General features: G+C 37.2%; 1 protein-coding gene across 1 annotated transcript; it reads right to left on the reverse strand.

The window, feature by feature from the left end:
* Positions 1–276: 276 nt before the first annotated feature.
* Positions 277–20,733, reverse strand: LOC143849452 (uncharacterized). The gene is made up of 9 exons (XM_077358459.1): positions 20,499–20,733; positions 20,079–20,209; positions 18,837–19,079; positions 18,102–18,351; positions 6,950–7,225; positions 6,383–6,513; positions 4,722–4,970; positions 4,083–4,332; positions 277–752 (listed from the first exon to the last, which is right to left on the reverse strand). The coding sequence occupies exons 1-9, from the start codon at positions 20,731–20,733 to the stop codon at positions 277–279; spliced, it is 2,241 nt and encodes a 746-aa protein (XP_077214574.1).
* Between the last annotated feature and the right edge of the window lie 241 nt (positions 20,734–20,974).

The following is a 20,974-nucleotide window of genomic DNA, read 5'->3' on the forward strand; positions in this document are numbered from 1 at the left end:
GGGAAAGACTAATACGAGACTAAAATAATCTCCCGAAGAGGAGGCTCCGGCCAACGCCATTTAAATTGGAGAAATGGATGACCCATTTGAAGGTAATGAGATCGGCCACTGGTTCCACAACTTGCTGGACTGTCATCCAAAATAGTATTTGCTGGACTGTCATTCGATACGGAGAGCTTCCCATCAGCCCCCCCTCTTCAATCTGGACTTCTTTGCTATCATGCCATCTGATGACAATTAAAGATTTATTCTCAGAATTAGGGCCGAACCCCTAACTCAATTGGCTAAGGCTTTGCTTGACAACCTTGATGGCAGAAGTTCAATCCCAATCTGCCTAGCATGCCATGCCGCACTCTTCTTGAGCTTGGTTAAGGTAGCCACACAATCGAAGGAACTATCAACCTTCAAGCTAATGAGCCTGCTGTGAGCCTCTTTCTTAAAAACAGACGCGTGGCACAACATAATTCCAACCATCCCATACCCCATTTTCATGACAGGGAGGGCAAAGAATTGGCTAAAATTTAAGGCACCACTTACTGCTCTAGCTAAAGCACAGAAAAGAATTTCAACGATGAAAATGATAGGAAGACAAATACTTACACCATCTAGAGTTATGTCAACACTAAACCCAAATCCACACCCTGCTCCAACACAATCAATGACCTCAAAATCAAAATCTAGATCCCATTCAACATTGCATCCAATGCCTAATTCCATGCCCCAAAAGGTTCCAGACACTGGATACCCTTTTCCTTACCCATGCATTGGGGCAAACATGTAAAAGAAAATGACATTTCTCATGCTTCTGAATCTAGAATTCCCATAGATATTTTCTAATTTGATCACAACATTTCCTTAAAAAGAGCCAACACTATAGACATTTTGGTTATAGAGTAGTGAACTGACCCTAAAAATTTTAAGCATTGATTTCAACTTTCAAAATCAATTAGATAATCTGAGACAGAAATGTCAAAAATCTTTTGATGAAAACTTTGAATATACAAAGAAATCTTTGTCACATACCATTGAAATGATTATCAAAACAAAAATCATCACCAGTCATGAAACATTTCTACACAAACATAACTCCATGTCATCAGAGAGTTCTCGGAGAGGAATATCATCACAGATAATTCGAAAATCATCATCCAAACTATAATCCCATGCTATCATATATGCCTCGATTTGATTTTAAACCATGAACTGAAGAAAACATAGGGTTACCTCTCAGCCGATCTCCTTCTTCTCCTTCCTTGCTTCACTGGCCCGATCTTTGATGAAAAGGATTAGATCGGAGGAACAACCGGAGCATGGCTGGAGTTAGGCCGGCTTCCGGGAGAAATCATCAGAGAAGAACGGTTGAGGAACACTTCCCTCCTCTCTACTTTTCTCTCTCTCTTTTCTCTCTTTCTCTGCCTCTGCTTTTCTCCTCCTCTTCTCAGATCTCAGATCTGAGATTCCTTTCTTAGATCTAATCCAACCTCATACCAAATCTCTCTTTCTCACCTCCAGATCCAAACTTTCACTTTCTCCAATTCTCCCGATCTCTCCTCCTTTGTATTATAGCCGGAAATCGATCGGAGATCTGACCGGAAAAAAAAAAAGAAAAAAGAAAAGAGCAGCTAGGTTTTTGAGATTTGGGATTTTTCCTTTCCAGATCTCTCTCTCTCTTTCTCTCTCTGAAGCTTTAGACGAAGATCAATCTACAAGAATGAGATTCCTCCTCTCAACTTCGGATCGGAGGTAGGGAGATCATCGGGGAAGATCATCTGAGAGGGGGAAACGGGTTTTTCTCTTTTCTCCTCTTTCTCTCTTTCTCTCTTTCTCTCTATTTCGGATCGGTGATAGGATTTCCGGCATAAGGCTGGAGAAAGCGATCGGCGGAGGAAAATGAAAACCCAAATTTCTCTCTTCTCTCGCTCTCTCTTTTTTCTCCTTATTTTCACGAGAAAATGCACAGTCCCCTCTTTTTTTCTTTTTTTATATAATGAAAAGGCCATTGATATTGGCACCCCCCCATTTGATGATCGCACAAAATAATGATGGGCGCACTACTTTTGATAAGCGCACGAATTAGCTGCGTAAAAAACGAGCTAATTCAACCCCCGCTTGTAAAAATAGTAAATTTGTATCATTTTCCTCCCGCAGACAGCCCTTGCTTTGACCAATTCAACCCCCTTATTGCATGCATTACACTACATAATCTATCCCTCTTATTTGCCCGGCAAACCATGACAGATCATGACGAAATTTTGAGAGGATCTTAGTGAGATCCTAACCTAGCTTAGGATGCAATTTGAGATTTGAACTCACTGATTTGACGAAGTCTCGCACAAACACTACCAACCTGGGTCCGGTCAAAATAGGGTGTCTACAAAAAGTAATCGGAGTGATCGGATCGTCCAGATCAGCGGTTAACTACTTAAGATTTGTGATTAGATCAAGGGCCAAAAATTAAGAGATCCATGATCGGACGTTATTAAAATTTTGTACTTTATATTCCCTAATGTCCAAAGTCGAAAAAAGGCTAGTAATTGGACAGATGGGGTTAGGCTAAAATACTTTGTTTGCAAAGAAGACTTGTAGTTTAAAGGATTTGAGGAGATGTTTTGATAAAATTTTATTTTAAGTTGTTGGACCATTGGGTTGTTTTAACCGAACTAATTTCCTTGTTCAATTTTAATAGGTTGGGTCGACTTCAAAGTATCACATAAAAAGGGATGCTATTCAATTAGTCGGTCCCATGATCCTATCATCACTGCATTATACATTGGGAAATGATATCAGCACAACCATATTTTGCTATTTCCACAGACCATCTTGTCTTTTAGTATTTAATGATCTGTGAAATGGTTATTACATTTCCCAAAAAGCTCTGAGGCACCAATTCAAGAAGAAAAGATAGCTGGGTTTGTGCAAACATCAAAATATGGTTGTGCTGATAACATTTCCGGATTTCCCTATATATTTTTGTGGACTTATCTCGTCCTTGGGTGATCTGCACACATTCTCGACACCGTCAAATGATGTACATAAGCATAAAGTAAGTGAGAATTAGATCAGTGATTAGCCACATATAATGTAATAAAATCCCAACATAAACAATTTATTCTTTTAATATCACCTTCCTCACACGCTTAGACATATTTCGCGAGCTGTTTAACATTCACTGGAGTGCACAAATTTGAGTAGAAGCAAGCCTTTGCCAAGATGGAATTTACTACTTCACTTGGGTGAAAGGGGTCATAGAAAAGATATTCACTCCGATTTTGGCATGGTTTTGTACCTTGAAGGCATTGTGAAGTTGCTTTGTTGCCCTCTGTGGCACAACATGGAAGATTTGTATCCAAAAAACCTGTGGGCAATACATTTAGTTAGTTCACAGTTAGGCAAGTTTGATTCAAATTATCTGTTGTAGAAAACTAGACATGACTTTTATATATAGTTGTTGATCACTCATGTCCTGTTCGTTTTGGATTTTCAGAATCTATTTTATTTTGAGTTCAAAATTGAATGGTGGACTCAAAATTTCCTTTAATTCTGAATCTAACAAATCAATTTCGGACTCAAAATTGATTCTCAAATACAAAATAAACAACAAACAAGATAATTAATTTCAAGATGAACTTATTCAAGCAGGATAGCCAATCCCAAGAACAACTTATCCAAGGATTTATATCCCCATGGCGAATAGCCCCTTTGGGATTAAACAGCAAATTGTTGACTATACACCTTACTTATGCAGTCTTTGTAGTTTATAAACCTTTCTGTCCCTGTTTGGATTCTAAGAAAAACATTCCTCAGAAATTATTTTCACTTCAGCAATTTAGAGGAAAATGATATGGTATTGACTTATAGGCACATCATTATAAATTGAAGACTCCTCTAAATAAAACTTGCACCATGGTTGTTCAAGTTACTTTTTCTCATGTGTAATCAAACAATTTATAGGCAGGAATTTGGAAAACTTTTATCATTTCCAAACGTTTCTAGAAAAATCATGCAATCCAAACAGAACCAAAGCGATCACCCTTCTTCAAGGACCAAAATAAGCATAGTTAAGAATTGATTATGGATCTTACCATGTTCAGTGGGGTTTTGGCACATTTCAAGCATACTCGCGAAAGTATCTCCACGAACCAAAATCATACCATCAAGGGTGGATTTCACTTTCTTTAGTAATTTAGGAAGTTTACTGTTGTATATAGAAACGAGCCCATTTAACTCATCGACAATTGTTGTGACATTATTTCGACTTCTCGCTGCAGGCAGGCAACCGATTGGGCCGATCCCAGACACCAACACCTTCCTAGCTCCCAGTGTATATAGCCTCTGCAAATGTAGCCACAAGAAAGAAGAGCAAATTATCTTAAGAGTTGGTGTCATTCAATCATTTATAGTTTAACAAATTCACATACAAGAGATTTTATATGGTGTAAGGCCTGACAACAATACAGTAGGGGTAGGGGTACCACCCTTGATATTTAATCCAACAGCAGCTCACTTTTTGAGGAGCTGCTGTTGGATCAAATGTCAAGGGTGGTACTTCACCGTACAAAGGCCTTATTGTTGTAAGGCCTTTCACCATATAATTTCTCCAGATACAACTATCTAGTATTTCAAAAGAAAGTAATAGCCACTATAAAAGGAGACACTGGGAGATTGAAATTTTATAAAAATACAACATGATAAAAACTCTCTCAACTAATCAGACATTTTACCTGCAAACCTTGAGATAATTTCTCATGCAGGAGCTCAGTAAAAGCTTCAAGAGTGTACAGTTTGCTAGAATTGTAGAAATTAGGTTGAAGGTAGTTGCTGAGGTAGTCATTGCCTCCAAGAGATACCATAAAAATAGTCTTAGACAAGTAATGAGAAAGGGCTTTGGGGCTTGTAAACTGTTTTGGCAGGTCCACTTCCACAGTCTTCTGGAAAAAATCGAGCTGTTGGTTGAAGGAGAAACAAGGTCCCTGCATAAATCCACATTGTAGGAAATGGGTCCCCTCCATATTTTATATTTTAGTAGAAAAGAATGCTTGGAACGTACTCTACCCACAAGTAAAGAAAGAAATGAATTCACTAGAACTAAAATGAAACATGTAACTTAATTAGTCATTTTTTAATTGATTGAGGCAAAATTTTCAGGCGTTAGGTTCTAACCAAGTCATCATTTAATCTCACACCAAGAGATTACTATGATTTGGCACTGGCCTACCAAATCAATGTCCTCAATTACCTCCCCCCCAACACACACACACACACACACACACACACACACACACATTCTGTTGGAGATATGATGGTGAGAAGTTGTACAGGATTGCTTCAAGACGCGTTACAATTTGTCGCTAAGACGATAATCGCCCCCACCAGTTGGATGATGTGCAAAGTGCAAAAAGGGGATCTGCGAGTTCTCCTCCAAGATACAATGAGAAGCCCAATAGGAATAAAAGGTAAAGAAGTCTTAGTGACAGATGAGAAGGCTTTGGAATTAATCCTAATTGCTCTTTTTGTACATCTCTCAAATGGTAGGTTTCTGGTCTTTTTATAGACCATTTGGTGGCTTTTCTGATCTTTTTACATACCATTTGTTTGCTTCTCTAGTTGGAGAGCACTCCTTTAAGTCACTTAATCACCATAGGCAACTTATGTCACCATTATATGGTGCTAGATTGCGATTCTACAGTCCATATCGATTCTAGAGTTACTCTTGACTTAAGTAAAACCCTCATCCCGTAACCGTGCGAAGTGCAAAGTGCGCCAAAAAGTGCCACTAGCAACCTACAAGGCTGCAATCTATGTTGCACGTGCAATAACCCACATGTGCGTTAAAAGCAAGAGAGAAGTGAGAGGATTTTTCACTTTGACTAAACTTTTGCTCTTCCCACATCCCCTTTTTTCAAAATAAAAATAAAAGCTTTTTATTTTGAAAACTATTTTCGAAAATCATTTTATTTTGAAAATCGGTAACACAGGTGTATGAAGTATATTCACTAGCCAAGTATATTCACTTGCCAACCCTAGTGTGGAATAGTAGGTCCCATCTGTACCGAATATGGCCCATGACATTATGTATGTCATTATTTTTGTGGCCCATGACATTATGTATATCTAATTAAGTACTAGGCCCTGTTTGTTTTGGTTTTTGTTAACCGATTATAAGTCCAAAACTGATTATTGGACACAAATTTAGCCTATGACATAATGTATGTCTAATTAAGGCATAGACCCTGTTTCTTTTGGATTTTGTGAACCGATTTTGAGTCCAAAACTGATTATTGGATTCAAATTTAGGTTTTTGAGTCCAATAATTAGTATTGGAAGCAAAATCGGTTCTCAAAATCCAAAACAAACAGGGCCTTTGAGAATGGAGTGCTATTACCATTTGGCTTCTAGTTTCATCTAGAAAACCAGATCCCGCGGATGCATAATTCACACCCGTTGATGTTTTTGCCTTTTCATCATCCGAAAGACCAAAGTATGGAGGGGCAAAGGGTAGCCCAAGTTCTTCACCTGCAAATGAATTACAGAAAGAAGAGATGTTGAGGAATAAAAAACAATTTCCTTTTGAGAGCTAATATTTACACCATGTTTTAATAATTGCACAAACTCGGCTTGTCTTTTCTTTTTTAATTGACTTGGGAACTCTAATAAACTTTGACAGCTGTTTAAATAATAAAAGACAAGATGAATTAGTGCAACTATAAAAACACAGTAGTGCCAACATCAGTAGCCCTTCTCTTTTACTTATGAAAGAAAATATGTTATATCGTGTGTGGCCGTGTAGTCCAGTATTTTTCAAAAAGTACTATACGTTCCGCTTCATAGTAAGATCCAAACTGTTCATTTGTGCCCCAAAAATCATTTCCATAGGATGATCTTAAATTCCTAACCCATATAAAATCTCTGTTATCAATATTTTTCAATGTTTAACAGTAGAAGTCATTACCTAAGATATCAGCATATGTTTTGCCATTGGTGAATCTGCCTGTGGCCCCACCTGGAAAATCAACACCATAAGGTTCATAATTCGCCTTAGCTTCTGTTACTTGATGATTGTGGTTCCCATTGTCTAATAGAGAATCTCCAAATATATAAAGGGATGGGGCAAGAGGATCCGATTTTGCGAAGAATGATTGAAGTAACAGGATCAAGAAGACGATGGATAGAGAGCTCCTCATTTTTAAAAGAAAGTCTGAAAACCAATTGAAAGTTTCTTTTGAATCTGCAATTAGAGAAGTAAAATGTATTTAATAAGTAAAGAGGGTTGCTAGGAAAAGGAAATCCCATTATGGTTTGTTTCTATAGCTTTTAATCAGATATTTTAATTTAGAGAGGCTGTTTCACCTCCATCTGTGATTAAGAAACAAGTGTTTTAGTGATATCAATTTCAGCCCTTTAGGCTGATTATTTCTGGGCCACCCACTTAGGCCCTGTTTGTTTCAGATTCTGACAACCGAAGGTGAAGGCCCCAACCGATTCCTTGTTCAAAGTTAAACGTAATTTCGAGCCGATAATCAGTTGGGTCCCCTTCATCGTTTGTTAGAATCTGAAACGAACAGGGCCATAGTCTTGACTGAGGTAAAACGGCCTCTTCATTTAGAGCCCAATGGTATCATTTTCTTGATGATTTTTTGAAAATAATTTTCAGGGGTTGGCATTGTGTTACGTGCTTATATGGGTCCCACTTGGCTGGATTAAATCAGTTTAGATTTTAGCCGTTTGGTGGGATTATCTATCTATGGATTAGGATTATCTTCCTATTGGTTAGATTAGAATTATTAGTCCTAGTCTTTTATTTCATTCATCTGTGGAGTCTTAATTGCTTAGGATTCTATATTGGATTAGGCTTGTCCTAGTTTATAGTATGAACGATTTATGTAATCTGTATTTAATGTAATAAATGAAGAAGAAAAGGAAAACATAAATTTATTCCAAGAAAGTGTGTATTTGTGCACTAAGGAGGACCGGTCCTTCCCACGAAGCAGGTCAAGAGGTTGATCTTCCCTCTAAGAAGATCAAATCCACTATGAACTGATTCAGGTTCGTAACACATTGTCACAGTTCAAACTGGGCACTTCTCTTTACTTTAGTTGGTCACAAGGGATGCAATAAGCCCCTGTTTGGTTTACAGGATTTTTTTAAGGAAACATTTAGAAAGGAAAAAATATTTATAAATTTTCCTACTTTTTCACAGACAAAAGATAAGTGAACCAACTCTATTCAATTTTTACTTAAGGTATGAGATTAAAATAAAATTTAACGCCCATTTTAAGTGAAAAAGGTATTTTTTTACTGCTATTTTACATCAAAAGAAGTGGAGCTTTGAGAGGGAGCTTCAATTTATGGTAATATCCTTTTAAATTAACCATAATCATACCTTTTCCCTCTAAATCATTGAAAGAAAAATTTTCCCAATTTTTTTATTCCAACAGAAATGTTTTTCTTGCATTCCAAACAGGGCCTAAACGATGAAGAAGAAAAACAGATCCATGAAGGTCCAAAGGTTAACAAATGATAGAATCTGAATGATAAGTAAGTCATATATAAAATTATATTAAAAAAAATAAAATTCATATTGAATTCTGAAAATATCCAAGGTATATCAATTGTTTTTTATTGTCTCCTTATTTTATTAAATTTTATTTTTTTATTCAATTTGTCTGTCTTTTATTTTCAAATAAAATTTAAAGTCACAAATACAAAACTCATTTTAATTTCTATTGATTTTTACCTAATTTTTATGAATAATTATAATTTACAAACTCTTTGTATGTTTTAAATCTTATATTTTAATTTCAGCAATTTCTTGAATAATTAGTTTTAATTTTTGTTAGTTTGGCACTAAACCCAAATTATAATTTACCATTTCGACAATGATAGGAGCACGTTTGCCACCCATGAAAAAAATATCATGGAATATCTGTTTACCCAATTTGAAAGAAAGGTAGAGAGGGGCCACCACAAGTGAGGAGATTATGTGATTGGGTTGGTAATTCATAGCTTGAAATAGAATCTTTGTATTCCTTGTTTTCCAACACATCTAGTGTTCTCCTCACTAGATCGAAGGGCATCCCCTCAAATCTCTCTTTTTCTCCTGCCTCTTTGACCTCTATTATACTAGGTGAACAAATATTCCATGAATTTCTTTCATAGTTGCCAAACATGACCTCAATGCCTAAACATGCCAGTAAATGGTGAGTGGAATAACATAAAATCTTTAAAATTTTGAAAAATAATTATGCCGCGTATCTTTTAGTGGTTTCGATGATGGCCGAGTTTGAATTTTGCCAAACGAAGTCTTGAATCAATCACAGAAATATGAGAAATTAGCAGTAGAGAAAGAGATTGGGGGGGGCTTTGTGGGTATGTTGGTGTTGAAGGAGTTGTAAGGTTTTGTTGCTTGTAATAGAGAGGTGTGAATCATTTAAAATTTTTACTTATCAATATTATATGTAAAAAGTAACCAGACTTTTTAGGGAGTTTAATGTTTTAGAGAAATAAATATAAGTAAATGGTCATCGATGGGCCGTTATCTTTTTAGAGAAAAAAATTAAAAAGAGATTAATTAATATTTGAGAAAGAGAAGAGTAAATGAGAGATATTAAAATAATCCGGTGGGTCCGCCTGAACCCCAGCATGCCTATAAAAAAAAAGAGAGATATTAAAATAGAGGGATTTGCTAGGAAATTTCGCGGAAAGCCATTTTGCTGCTCACTTTTGCAGGAGAGAATTGCCTTCTCCAGTTCTCCTAGTAGATTTTGTCTTATTCATATAATTCATACAGGTGGATATTCTCTCCTGCAAAACGGAGCCGCGAAATTGCCTAGCACATCCCTAAAATTGATGTTAAGATTTTATGAGGAGGTGAGGGGTCTAGCTACCTTAGAAAATCGTTTTGAACCTTCAAAAAATATGATGGGGATTTTCTTTATATTTAGTATGAATATAGAAAGAACAAGACATGTAGTACATGCTTTTATAGAATTCCTCAAGTAATCCCTAAGCGAAAAGTTGCAGTTTTTGGATTACTTGATGGTGTTTGTTTGCCAATGTAACATCCAAATTCCTAGCTCAAGGGTGGAGGCACATATAACGTGGGGGTGGCCACGGCCCCCCAATGACTTGCAAAATCCCTTATTTTGTCTATAGCTATGGAGAAAAGTATAGAGAAACAGATTCATCAAGGACTAATTGGTTCAAGGAATATTGGGCGAACCGTGTCTCCGATGGGTTCTCCATTTCTTATGGCTGAAAAGAAAAACCAACGTAGTTTCAAAGCCTGCCCAATAGGTAAGTTGAGATTCATAGAAAAGAGGGTTGAAGACACAACAACAGGCAGCTAAAGAGAATTCACTTATGCACTTTTAAGCGAAAAAAAAGTGAGAGAGAACAGAGAAGAGAAGACATATTAAGCAAACTGATATTGCAGAAACCCAAGGCATCCTCATGTAGAAAATTAGCAGTTCAATGGCCATGGAAGGATTATCAAGGATATATAAGTGTGGTGATTTGAATAATGCTCGAATAAGGATACTAAACTGCAGTATACTCAGATTTAAATCAAAGAATGAACACCAAACCTGAGAAGCCGAAGAAGCGGTGCCGAAGATGAAGCCTGGGGGGAAGTCCTTGCGACTCAAGGTCTGGTTTATAGCAGCATAGGTAGAAGAAATGAGAATGAGAACAGCAAGTAGAAATTGGAGGAACAAGGAAGGAGAAAAGAAGAATATGAAAATTGTCATAAATCCTAAATCCTCCCTAAGCTTTTCCTTCTCCCAATAATGAGAATGAGAACAGCAAGTAGAAATTGGAGGAACAAGGAAGGAGAAAAGAAGAATATGAAAATTGTCATAAATCCTAAATCCTCCCTAAGCTTTTCCTTCTCCCAATTGATCTTTATTGAAGGCTTATCATGGGCTCATGAACTTATAGATTGAAGTTCAAATGCTATGGTGGTTCTATACAAACAGACATAGCACCATCAATAAAAGAAAACAAATAGTGTCTAGTGTGGCAATTGCAAAACGATAATAGTTTGTGAGCTATACATGTTTCATTAAATAAAATCGTTACTTTTTCATTAGTGGAACAGATTGGCCATAGCCTAAAATTTCTCCATTTGAAGTTGATGCAGGATGCACGGCAATTTGGCCAAGACCTGCATGTCGTGGATAGATCCATAATCACATGCTGGTGCATGCATTTTCTCAGGTGGAATCTTTGAACAGGAAAATGATATTCCCCCCACACATCTTATAATTATAACCCTTTTTATTTGTCTTCTCCAATGCTTTATTTTTTGCTGCCTCAAGCATTTGGCATTTCTAATTACAATGTGTAGGAACATAGAGCCTACACAGAAAAAATGGCAAGATATTATGCTTCACATGTTATATCCTATACCTTGTTTTTATATTACTAATTGGCTGAGATTCTTTTGAGTCAAAAGCCGAAAGATGGTTTCAGAATATGATTTCAGAATACATGAAATCTATTCCTTTCTTCATTCGAGGGGCTTAGAAAAGAAAAAACAACCAAAGACAAAAAAAATCCTGCTGTGTTTTCCCTATACTCTATTTCTTCTTGAAGAATAGAAAACAAAAACAGTAAAAGATAAAAACTAAAAATCTGGCTTTTTTTCCCCTATACTCTATTTCTTCTTGAAGAACTCTCTTTTTTCTTTGGTCAAAAACGTATTTTCTAACTTCTCAATGCTTCTTTGTTAGTGGATTTTCTCTGAAAAAATGAAATTCCCTTTCTCTTCCTCTTTCAATTCTCTGATTTCCTTCCTATATTCAATTCATTCAGTCTGAAACATTTTCAAAAGAAATATGCACCAAAGAATTACATAATGAAATATGCTCTGAAATATTATCAAACTTGGAAAAAAAATGCATGGTGCTGCATTTCAATCCATAAGATGCATCAATCGGACTATTGGGTGCATAAAATAAAGAAGAAGAAAAAAAGAATAAAGAAGAGGAGAAAACCATTGTGTCCGAAGGTTCCTCTGCTCAATCACTAGCCATGAAAACAGATGATCCGAGCTTGAGGCTAGCACCGAGGAATCTGGAAGCACAAATGATAAAAGAAAGAAAGGGGCAATATATAAAAGAATGGAAAGAGATGGGATTTAATGGCATGTGCTAGATTTAATGGGATTTTTATGGTGGAAACGTTTTCGCTTAATGGGCTTTGCATTATTAGAAACGTTAGAAGTTAATGGGTGTCTTCAAACTAGGGGTGCAAGTTTGGCCCAATCAGCCCTGAGCCCGAACAAGGTCAGGGCTGGATTTTCCAACCCTGAGGGCGGGTCAGGGTTCATTTTTTTACACCCTTTCTCAGGTCCGGTCGGGTTCTGGGTTAATGCCTCAGGTACCCTGACCTGGCCCGACCCTAAGTTTTCTATTATAGAATTGAGTCATCAGTGCATGTTTCTTTTGCTAATGTTTTCTATTATCTTGGATTGATGTTTCTTTAGATTATTATTATTAATTGTCTCTGTTGCCCGTCATGTTGTTGAATTTATATTGTCTTATTTTGTTCCCTTTCTCTGTTTATTGATCATTTTGTTCTATATAATAAGTGGTTGCTTTATTTTTGGCACTCTTAACAGGTATTTGCACTAGGGTCAATTAGGGCCGGGCCAGGCCAGCCCTGCCCAATCAGGGTCAATCAGGGCGGGCCAGGGCCAGCACTGAGCCCTGTAGGGCGAGCAATGGGTTGAGGTTTTTCGGCCCTGACTCAGGGTCAGGGCGGGTCAGGGCCAAGATAATGGGATCCAGAGTTGGGCTAGGGTTTTGAAAAACCCGACCCAAACCGACCCTGTTGCAGCCCTACTTCAAACGTATCGCAAATGGTTACAGTGTATAATTTTTTGTTGATAAAGGTTGAAGATATTATGAACTGACAGTAAAAACACAAAACTCTAGGGGGATTTCAAACCCTCAAGTACTTGGATTATATTTTAGAGTCTAAGGATATAAAACAATGTAAAGGACAGAGATTAGCACTCAAGATATCATCATTAACTAAATTGGCACTCAAGCCTTTCAACCCAAAATTTTGGTCTCTCAAATTTCATAGCAACGATCATATCTTTCATCAAAAGTTTAATTGGTCATCCACAAACAGTTAATTCATCTTCATGTAAATTTCATTGTCATTACAATCAGGCACCAAAAACTCCAGACCTGATCGATAAATGGGAAATTAATTGAATGCATCTGGGTAGTTTTGGGTGTTATTAGAAAGTTAATATCAACGTCTAGGTAATTTATGGTGTTATTAAAAAGTTGAGATTTACTTCAGGGTCATTTATAAATTTGGGATCGGGGATTTAGGATGTCCTAACGGGATTTATTGCATAAATGGAAACTGTGTTGAGTTATTAAGAGAAATGGACGTTTCATTTTAAGGAGATATTAGGCAATTCACACAGGCAGTAAACCATTACAAACCTATCATCTTTATATTGTGGTAACATTTCCCACTCTCCCCGGTACGATTTTCTCTCATGCTATTAACATTCAATGCATTTGCATATAAAATCTAGTCGGGGCACATATGGTTATTGGATAATCCAAACCATTCATTTGTTGGATCCTTATTTAAATAGGCTGTACTCCATAAATCATCTCCATTGATTGTCATCATATAAGGCAGTAGCAAACATCCGATCAAAGGCTCTTGATCTCTGAGTGTGTACATTCATTGAGTGTGAATCTAGATATTTAATCTAGTCTGTGTGGAGGTGCACGTACAACAAAAAATAATGCAGGTCTTATATTATTGGATCATGAATTCGTTCGTCCATCTGTAGGGCCAGCGATATAGGCCATGCCCCGAAAATCATCTCGTAGGATGATCCTAAGCCTCCGACCTATAGAGTTTTCTATAATGTGATGTCCACTTTAGACATCTACAAATTGTAGGTTTAAAATCATCCCATGGAGTGAATTTTTGGGGCAGGGCATATCCAAGCCAGGGCCGACCAAATGAAATGCTCTGGAATAATCAACATTGTGGGCACAAGTGTACTTTTATTGATCTAGGACCCCATATAAAAACTCAAATTTTTTCTGCTCTACTGGATTTGGGCATGTTAGCAGATCTTAGATATGGATTCTAATATCATTCTAGGAGTTTCTTCGAGGGAAACCAACCTCCTAAGCCAAAGCTTGAAGAAAATTTGGCGTGCCTTATTCAATCAACTAGTCTCTCCTAAATTGATACAGCCCCTATCCATGTAAGAGACAAGTTGAACTATCCAACGGCTTTAAGAAGATCATCACGCATTCAAGCCCAACACAAGGCCCAAGCCCAACTTGAATCCACTAAGCATAAAGGCTAGCTCCAGCCCAAGATCATAAACACGCCAAGTCGGGCCTGATCCAGTTGCATTCCCGTCATCATGATTCTGGTCATTTTTTAAGCATGTTTTTTTACCTTTAAGTGGACGAATCAGAGAAAATGGTAAACTAAGAAGTTGTAGATATTGAATTATGTTTTCAACGGATATTTATGGTCTTCATTTGGCCAAGTGATGAGAATGTTATGATCATTTTAGCAGACTGTGTCTGTAGGGCTTTGACTAGTCAATGTGTTTGAGTCCTAAGTCATTTATGAGTTTTGTAAGTCCCTAAAATAGTTAGTGGTCTAGCTTGAACATCTTTTCTATTGGAATTGCTAGCATCCATCACAAAAGGCATTTCATGGCTGGTCTGTTGCATGTAAGACCACCCACCTTGTAAATGGAGACACAAGCTGTTGTCCTCATTCATGAGGTGGCTGGTCTAACATGCAACAAACCACCTGTGGAATGCCTTTTGCAATGGACCCTAGCAAATCCCTTTCTATTGTGTTTTCTCTATAAAAGTCCAGAAAACATCTGTAATGAAGTGTAAAAGTTGATTATTGAATGAAAAATTGCCTAGAGCATATCCTTTGAACCTTGAAGAGTTCTTCATTGAAACCTCATTAGGAAAAGATGGATCAAACTTGTGTGGCTCACACATGTGCAAGCTAGGCAAAATGACCAACATTCCCGTGGACGCAGAATACAATTTTCTCCTCGCTACATCTCTCAAAAGAAAAAAAATAAAATAAAGCTACCAAAAAAATACACTTTAAAATTTTAACAGAGGGAGAAAGAAAGACTGTTATGACATGGATGTTAGGACCATGGATGAGAACTCTTCTAATCAGTGAATGTGTAGAGTTTTTGGACGTGAGATGAGAAAATGGTAAATGGGCGCTTTGGTTCCCTCTGTATAGCAGTAGGTAGGATTCTTTATTTGTAGGATTTTTTATTTGTCTCTTATGGTGCAGATGAAAATAACACGAGACGCTATGTTTGTAAAATGAAGATGTTACGAACCCAATCCGGTTCGCAACGGATTTGATCTCCTTAGAGGGAAGTTCAACCTCTTGATCCACTTTGAGGGAAAGATCAATCCTCCTTTGTGTACAAAGACACTTTTTGTAACAGGTTTCTTTATTTCAAAACAAACTGCGTACATCTTATTTATAGAAAATCCACTAATCTAGTTAACCCTTATCCCTAAGAATCCTACCCATAACAAACAACTAAGAAAGCAAATCCTAAAAGCAACAAAATCTAAACAACTTTATTTCCTCCAAGTGGGCACGTAACATTCCTCCCCCCTTGAAATCAACCTTGTCCCCAAGGTTGGATTATTGATGAAAATAATTTATTCCACCGGGATCCCAAATCTTATTGGGTATACTTTTGTTGAACGCCGTAATTGCCTCCATGCCTTCACGTTCTTCACAAATAATGAGCACGATCTTTCGAATCTCCCTCTCGAAATCAGATGGAAGAAAATACGATTTTCCCGAGCGGCTCTTCGAAGGGATGGAATGATCGAATGGGTTGACAAAATCAAGAAGAATCTTTCAATGGTGTTCAACTAAATCATATTCGACGTCATCAATTTGAGCATTTTTCAGATTTAGCTTTCTTTCTTCTTGTATTTCCTTTATCAGCATGCTGATTCTGTTCAGGCCTTCCGAAAATCGCCGTTGTTCTTCAATAAATTCTGAAAAAATGTTACAAAAATCATCACGCAAAGAATTCCAAATCTCACAACCCATGGCATAGGAATGACGGCTTTGATACCACTTGTTACGAACCCGATCCAGTTCGCAACGGATTTGATCTTCTTAGAGGGAAGATCAGCCTCTTGATCCACTTCGAGGGAAGGATCAATCCTCCTTTGTGTACAAAGACACTTTCTGTAACAGGTTTCTTCATTTCAAAACAAATTGCGTACATCTTATTTATAGAAAATCCACTAATCTAGTTAACCCTTATCCCTAAGAATCCTAGCCATAACAAACAACTAAGAAAGCAAATCCTAAAAGCAACAAAATCTAAACAACTTTATTTCCTCCAAGTGGGCACGTAACAGAAGATGGGTAAGAAGGTATACAGGTATTTGCAAATGGTAAAGCGGGGGTAAAATGTAGATCTGATAGGGCTAATGAGGTGACGGTACGTGTGCAGCTGGTATGTTATGGGCCTACCAATCAGATGAATTAATGTTATGGGCCCACGAGGTTTTCTACATTAAGGCCCCACCAATTGCAAGTTGCATGCACAAACAAGACATGTGGTTCTTATCCAAACAACTACATAAACCGTAACATCAGAAATATCACCACAAACAAAATTACAAACTTTACATATCGGAAAAAAAAAGGTGCAAGTAAAAGTTTTAATGTGTTTTCCCGTGACTGGACCCAAGGTTTGAAAGGCCCAATTCTCCCACTTCTTCGATTTGTCCATAATTTGCAAACCAAGATGTTGAGATGTTAAGAGAGAGAGAGAGAGAGAGAGAGAGAGAGAGAGAGAGAGAGAGAGAGAGAGAGAGAGAGAGAGAGAGAGAGAGAGAGAGAGAGAGCAAAGTAATGTTTTTTATTTCCTTTATATGTTAGTGTCTAGCCTTAATAAAAGGCTAACACAGTTTAATTATTCTCTTAGTATCTTAGTATTGCGCCAGCTGTAGAACATTCATAGGAGTGCACAAATTAGAGTCGAAGCAACCCTTTCCCAGGATGGCGTGTGCAGCTTCACTTGGGTGAACAGGATCAAAGAAGAGATGTTCATTCCTGTTTTGGCATGGTGTTGTATTTAGAATCCCTTCTGAAGCTCCGTCATTCATGTCAAAGCATGGAATACTTGTAGCCACAAACCCTGTGGTGTAATGATATTGTTAGTCACTATCAAGCAAGTTCTCATCAAAGAGGAAGGAAACCTATAGAAGAAGAAAAACTATATACCATTGTTCTATATATAAATATTATCATTGGATATACTTTCTATACTCTGTTTATTTCCCCTTTGTTCTATGATAAAAATATTACCAAAACAAAATTGGTATGGGTGAACAGAGGACAAGATAATTTACATGATAGCCATGCAGTACCAGGAATAACTTTTCCAAGGATGTCTATCCCCGTGGACTTTATCCTTTTGGGAATAAACAACAAATTATCTACTATATAGCATGTAGAAAAATCCAATGGGAAAAAAAATGATCCCATCATGCCCAAGACATACATATTGAGATTTTACGTGATTCGGTCAAGATGCTGGAGAGAACACAATCTTGCAGTATATGAAAACAATAAAACATGATTACAATGGTTTTATCTCAAAACCTCAACTCTCAATTTTTTCCCTAGTCTTCTTCAACCAAGACGGTACACAAAAACAAAACAAAAAGACCCCCTCTCAATTTCTCAGCACATGACAACCCCCCCCCCCCCCCCCCCCCCCCCGAGAAAGTCTCCCTTCTCTCAGTATCTCACTTACTTAAATTTTAACCCTTAGCCTAAGACCTAGTTCTAGTCTAAGGAGACACACTAGACTAACTTTTTATCCTAGTCCGCGTAGTAACAAAACCATTCCTAGTTACACTAGGTGACTATTACAAGAAGCACAAATGGAGTGGGAACCAAGACAAGACCCAACTTAGCCAATGACGGATGAAATGTTTATAATTTATGTAGTCGAAGTGACCCCCATTTTTCAAGAATTAAAATAAGAATTATGGATTGATTATGGATCTTACCGTATTCAGAAGGATTCTGGAACATGTGAAGCATCTTAGCATAATATTGCCCCTGAACCATAATCAAACCATCGAGGGTGGATTTCATTTGATTTAGTAATGCAGGGAGTTTGTTGTTGAACATAGTAACGAGGTCATTCAACAACTCATAGCATGATTTGGCATTTACTGTATCTATCACAAAAGGGAAGCACCCTAGTGGGCCAATCTCAAGCACCAACATCTTCCTCGCTCCCAAATTATATAGCCTCTGCAATTGTAGAATAAGAACAAGCTTATATCAGCTTCGCGTTAAAATTATTTTCTTATGCATAATTATCTTTGGAAATAATGTGTTCTATAAAGCAAAAGTGAAACCAATGTACATTAAGGGAGATGAAATTTTTATAGAAGTACAAGAAAAAATACATAATTGTTGAAGTCTAAATGAGTAATTAGTTGTTTCACATAGTATCACTGTATCAGTGCTATTGCCTCACAGCAGGTCGGGCTACACGTGAGGGTGAGTGTTGAAGTATAAATGATTAAATAACACCAACTCTAACAGCTTAAGCTTTTGGAGTAATTGGTTGTTTTACAATAATAGTGACACCCTTCTCCTCTCTGGCTTGAACCTACATAACTTAAGAAGAAGAAACTTTCATTTTCACTCTTTTTTGCTACTTTTCCATTACTTTTTTTGTAACTTCACTCATCTTAAAGATAAGTGTGGTAAAATTAATCACTCATTTTTACCTCTAAACCTTGAGAAAGATGATCTATGAGAAGCTGACTAAATTCTTCAGGAGTATACTGTTCTCTAGTACTGGAGGAAGGTTGTAGGTAGTTGTTATAGTCATTGGTTCCAGTTGAGACCACGAAAATGGCCTTGGACAAGTGATCAGAAAGGGCCTTTGCACTTGCAAACTGCTTTGGCAGGTCTGTTTTCGCCGTCTTCTCGAAGTAGTGAAGCTGTTTGCTGAAGGGCAGACATTCACCCTGCATAAACCGGCATTTTAGAAAAATCGGTACTGGCTACTTTTTTTATTGTATCAAAAAAATATAAGCACCATACTCTACTTACAAGTATATAAAGAAATGAAAACCATTTTCACTAGAATGAAATCGAAATATGTGACTTAGTCATTACTTAATTGATTGTGGAAATGTAACTGAAGAGATGATTTGTCTAAGGGATCGCACCTCTATGATCGATGGCAGTGGGTGGACTTCAATTTTTTGTACAAAGTGAGTGCTCTACTACAGTACTTATTTTCCTATGGTTTTGAGGACTTTTTGCTCTATTCTTTTTGCATTATTTTTCTCTTTTGTTCTATTTTCTGTTTACTGCAAAAACAGAGACTGGTCTTCTCACTTGCCAAATTTAAGGGTGGTTCGGGTCTACTTTCTTGAGTGCAGTACGCCAATAGACAAGTCTTTGTCACTATGCTTCACTGTATCCTGAGGCAATTCATGGAAAACCGGTGCACACCTATTCATATCACCAATCAAATCTTCTAAGTTCTAAGGCCCTCTTCCTTTCGGATTTTGAGAATTGATTTTGAGTCCAAAACTGATTATTGTACTCAAAATTACGTTTAATTGAGTCCAATCACCAGTGTTCCTCAAAAACAATTCTCAATATCCCAAAAGAACAGGGCCCATGTGACATTGATACCTCTTTTGTAAAACTTGGTCATATTTTGACAGGTGTTGGGCCACCAGATCAGTAACCTCAATTGCCACAAATCTGCCACGTGTATGATGTCGGTAAAAATTCATTGAGTCCTCATAAGGAGACCGACAGTTCAACAGAACAAATCCGTACATGCCACATGGCCAAGATTACTAACATGTGAAGAGGCTATTTGTTCGGTCCCCCTCTGGGTCCCCGTATCATTATTCAAAATTTTAATTTTCCAGCCTAAGAGGGTCCTATTTCTATGCTTACTCGGAGAGGAAAAAAAGTATTCGTAGTGTTATAATATGATAACTTACCTCTAAGCTATTGGTTTCGTCGAGGATGCCACATGCAGAGGATGCATAATTCACACCTGTTACAGTTTTGGCCCTCTCAGCATCCGAAAGACCCAAGTATGGTGCGACGTACGGCAGCCCAAGGCCTTCAGCTGCCAACAAATTATTAAAATGAGAGACACTAAACAATTCTGTAGACGAACTCAACTAGTGTCAATAATAGACTTTAGTCAATTTGAGCTGGGTAGATGATTTCACCTTCTTACGAAAATTTTCTAAAGGATTCATTAGCCGACCCCAACTAGTTTGGGACAAAGGCTTAGTTGAGTTGAGTTACAGCAAACAATTCCTTCAGGTGTTTACCTGCTTTTTTTTTTTTTTTTTTTTTTTTGAAAGAAAACAAGTTTTTTTAATAAATTTAAATAGAAAAAAAAACATTACCTAAATAATCAATAAAGATTTTTCCATTGGAGCATCTGCCAGATGAGCCACCAGGAAAATCCACACCATAGGGATAAGTGGGCTTCACTGTTGTGTTCAAACGAAGATTGTTTCCGGTATCGATTAGAGAGTCTCCGAATACATAAATGGCTGACGCAAGAGCGTCAACCGATCTCACCCACCGCGATGCAACCAAGAGATTCAGGAAGATGATGATCACAGAGCTCTTTTTCATTTTTCTTCAATTGAAACTTTCCTTCGAATCTTTAGATTGGACAACTATGCTAGTTAAGACCCAAATCTCTCTCATAATTAACAAAGGTGGCAATAAATTTTGCTAGCATGCAACGTGAGCCAAGAAGCCGACATTAAATACCCACAACTCGTTTTTAACTGCTTTCTTATTGTTCCCTTTCTTTACTAGTTCAAACAATTTCTAATTTCTGAAACTGGATTCAAACCAAATGTAAAATTTT

This window comes from Tasmannia lanceolata, unplaced genomic scaffold (genome assembly GCF_043159265.1).
Source record: "Tasmannia lanceolata isolate RefF3 unplaced genomic scaffold, GAP_Taslan_0.1 ptg000018l, whole genome shotgun sequence".
Lineage (NCBI taxonomy): Eukaryota > Viridiplantae > Streptophyta > Magnoliopsida > Canellales > Winteraceae > Tasmannia > Tasmannia lanceolata.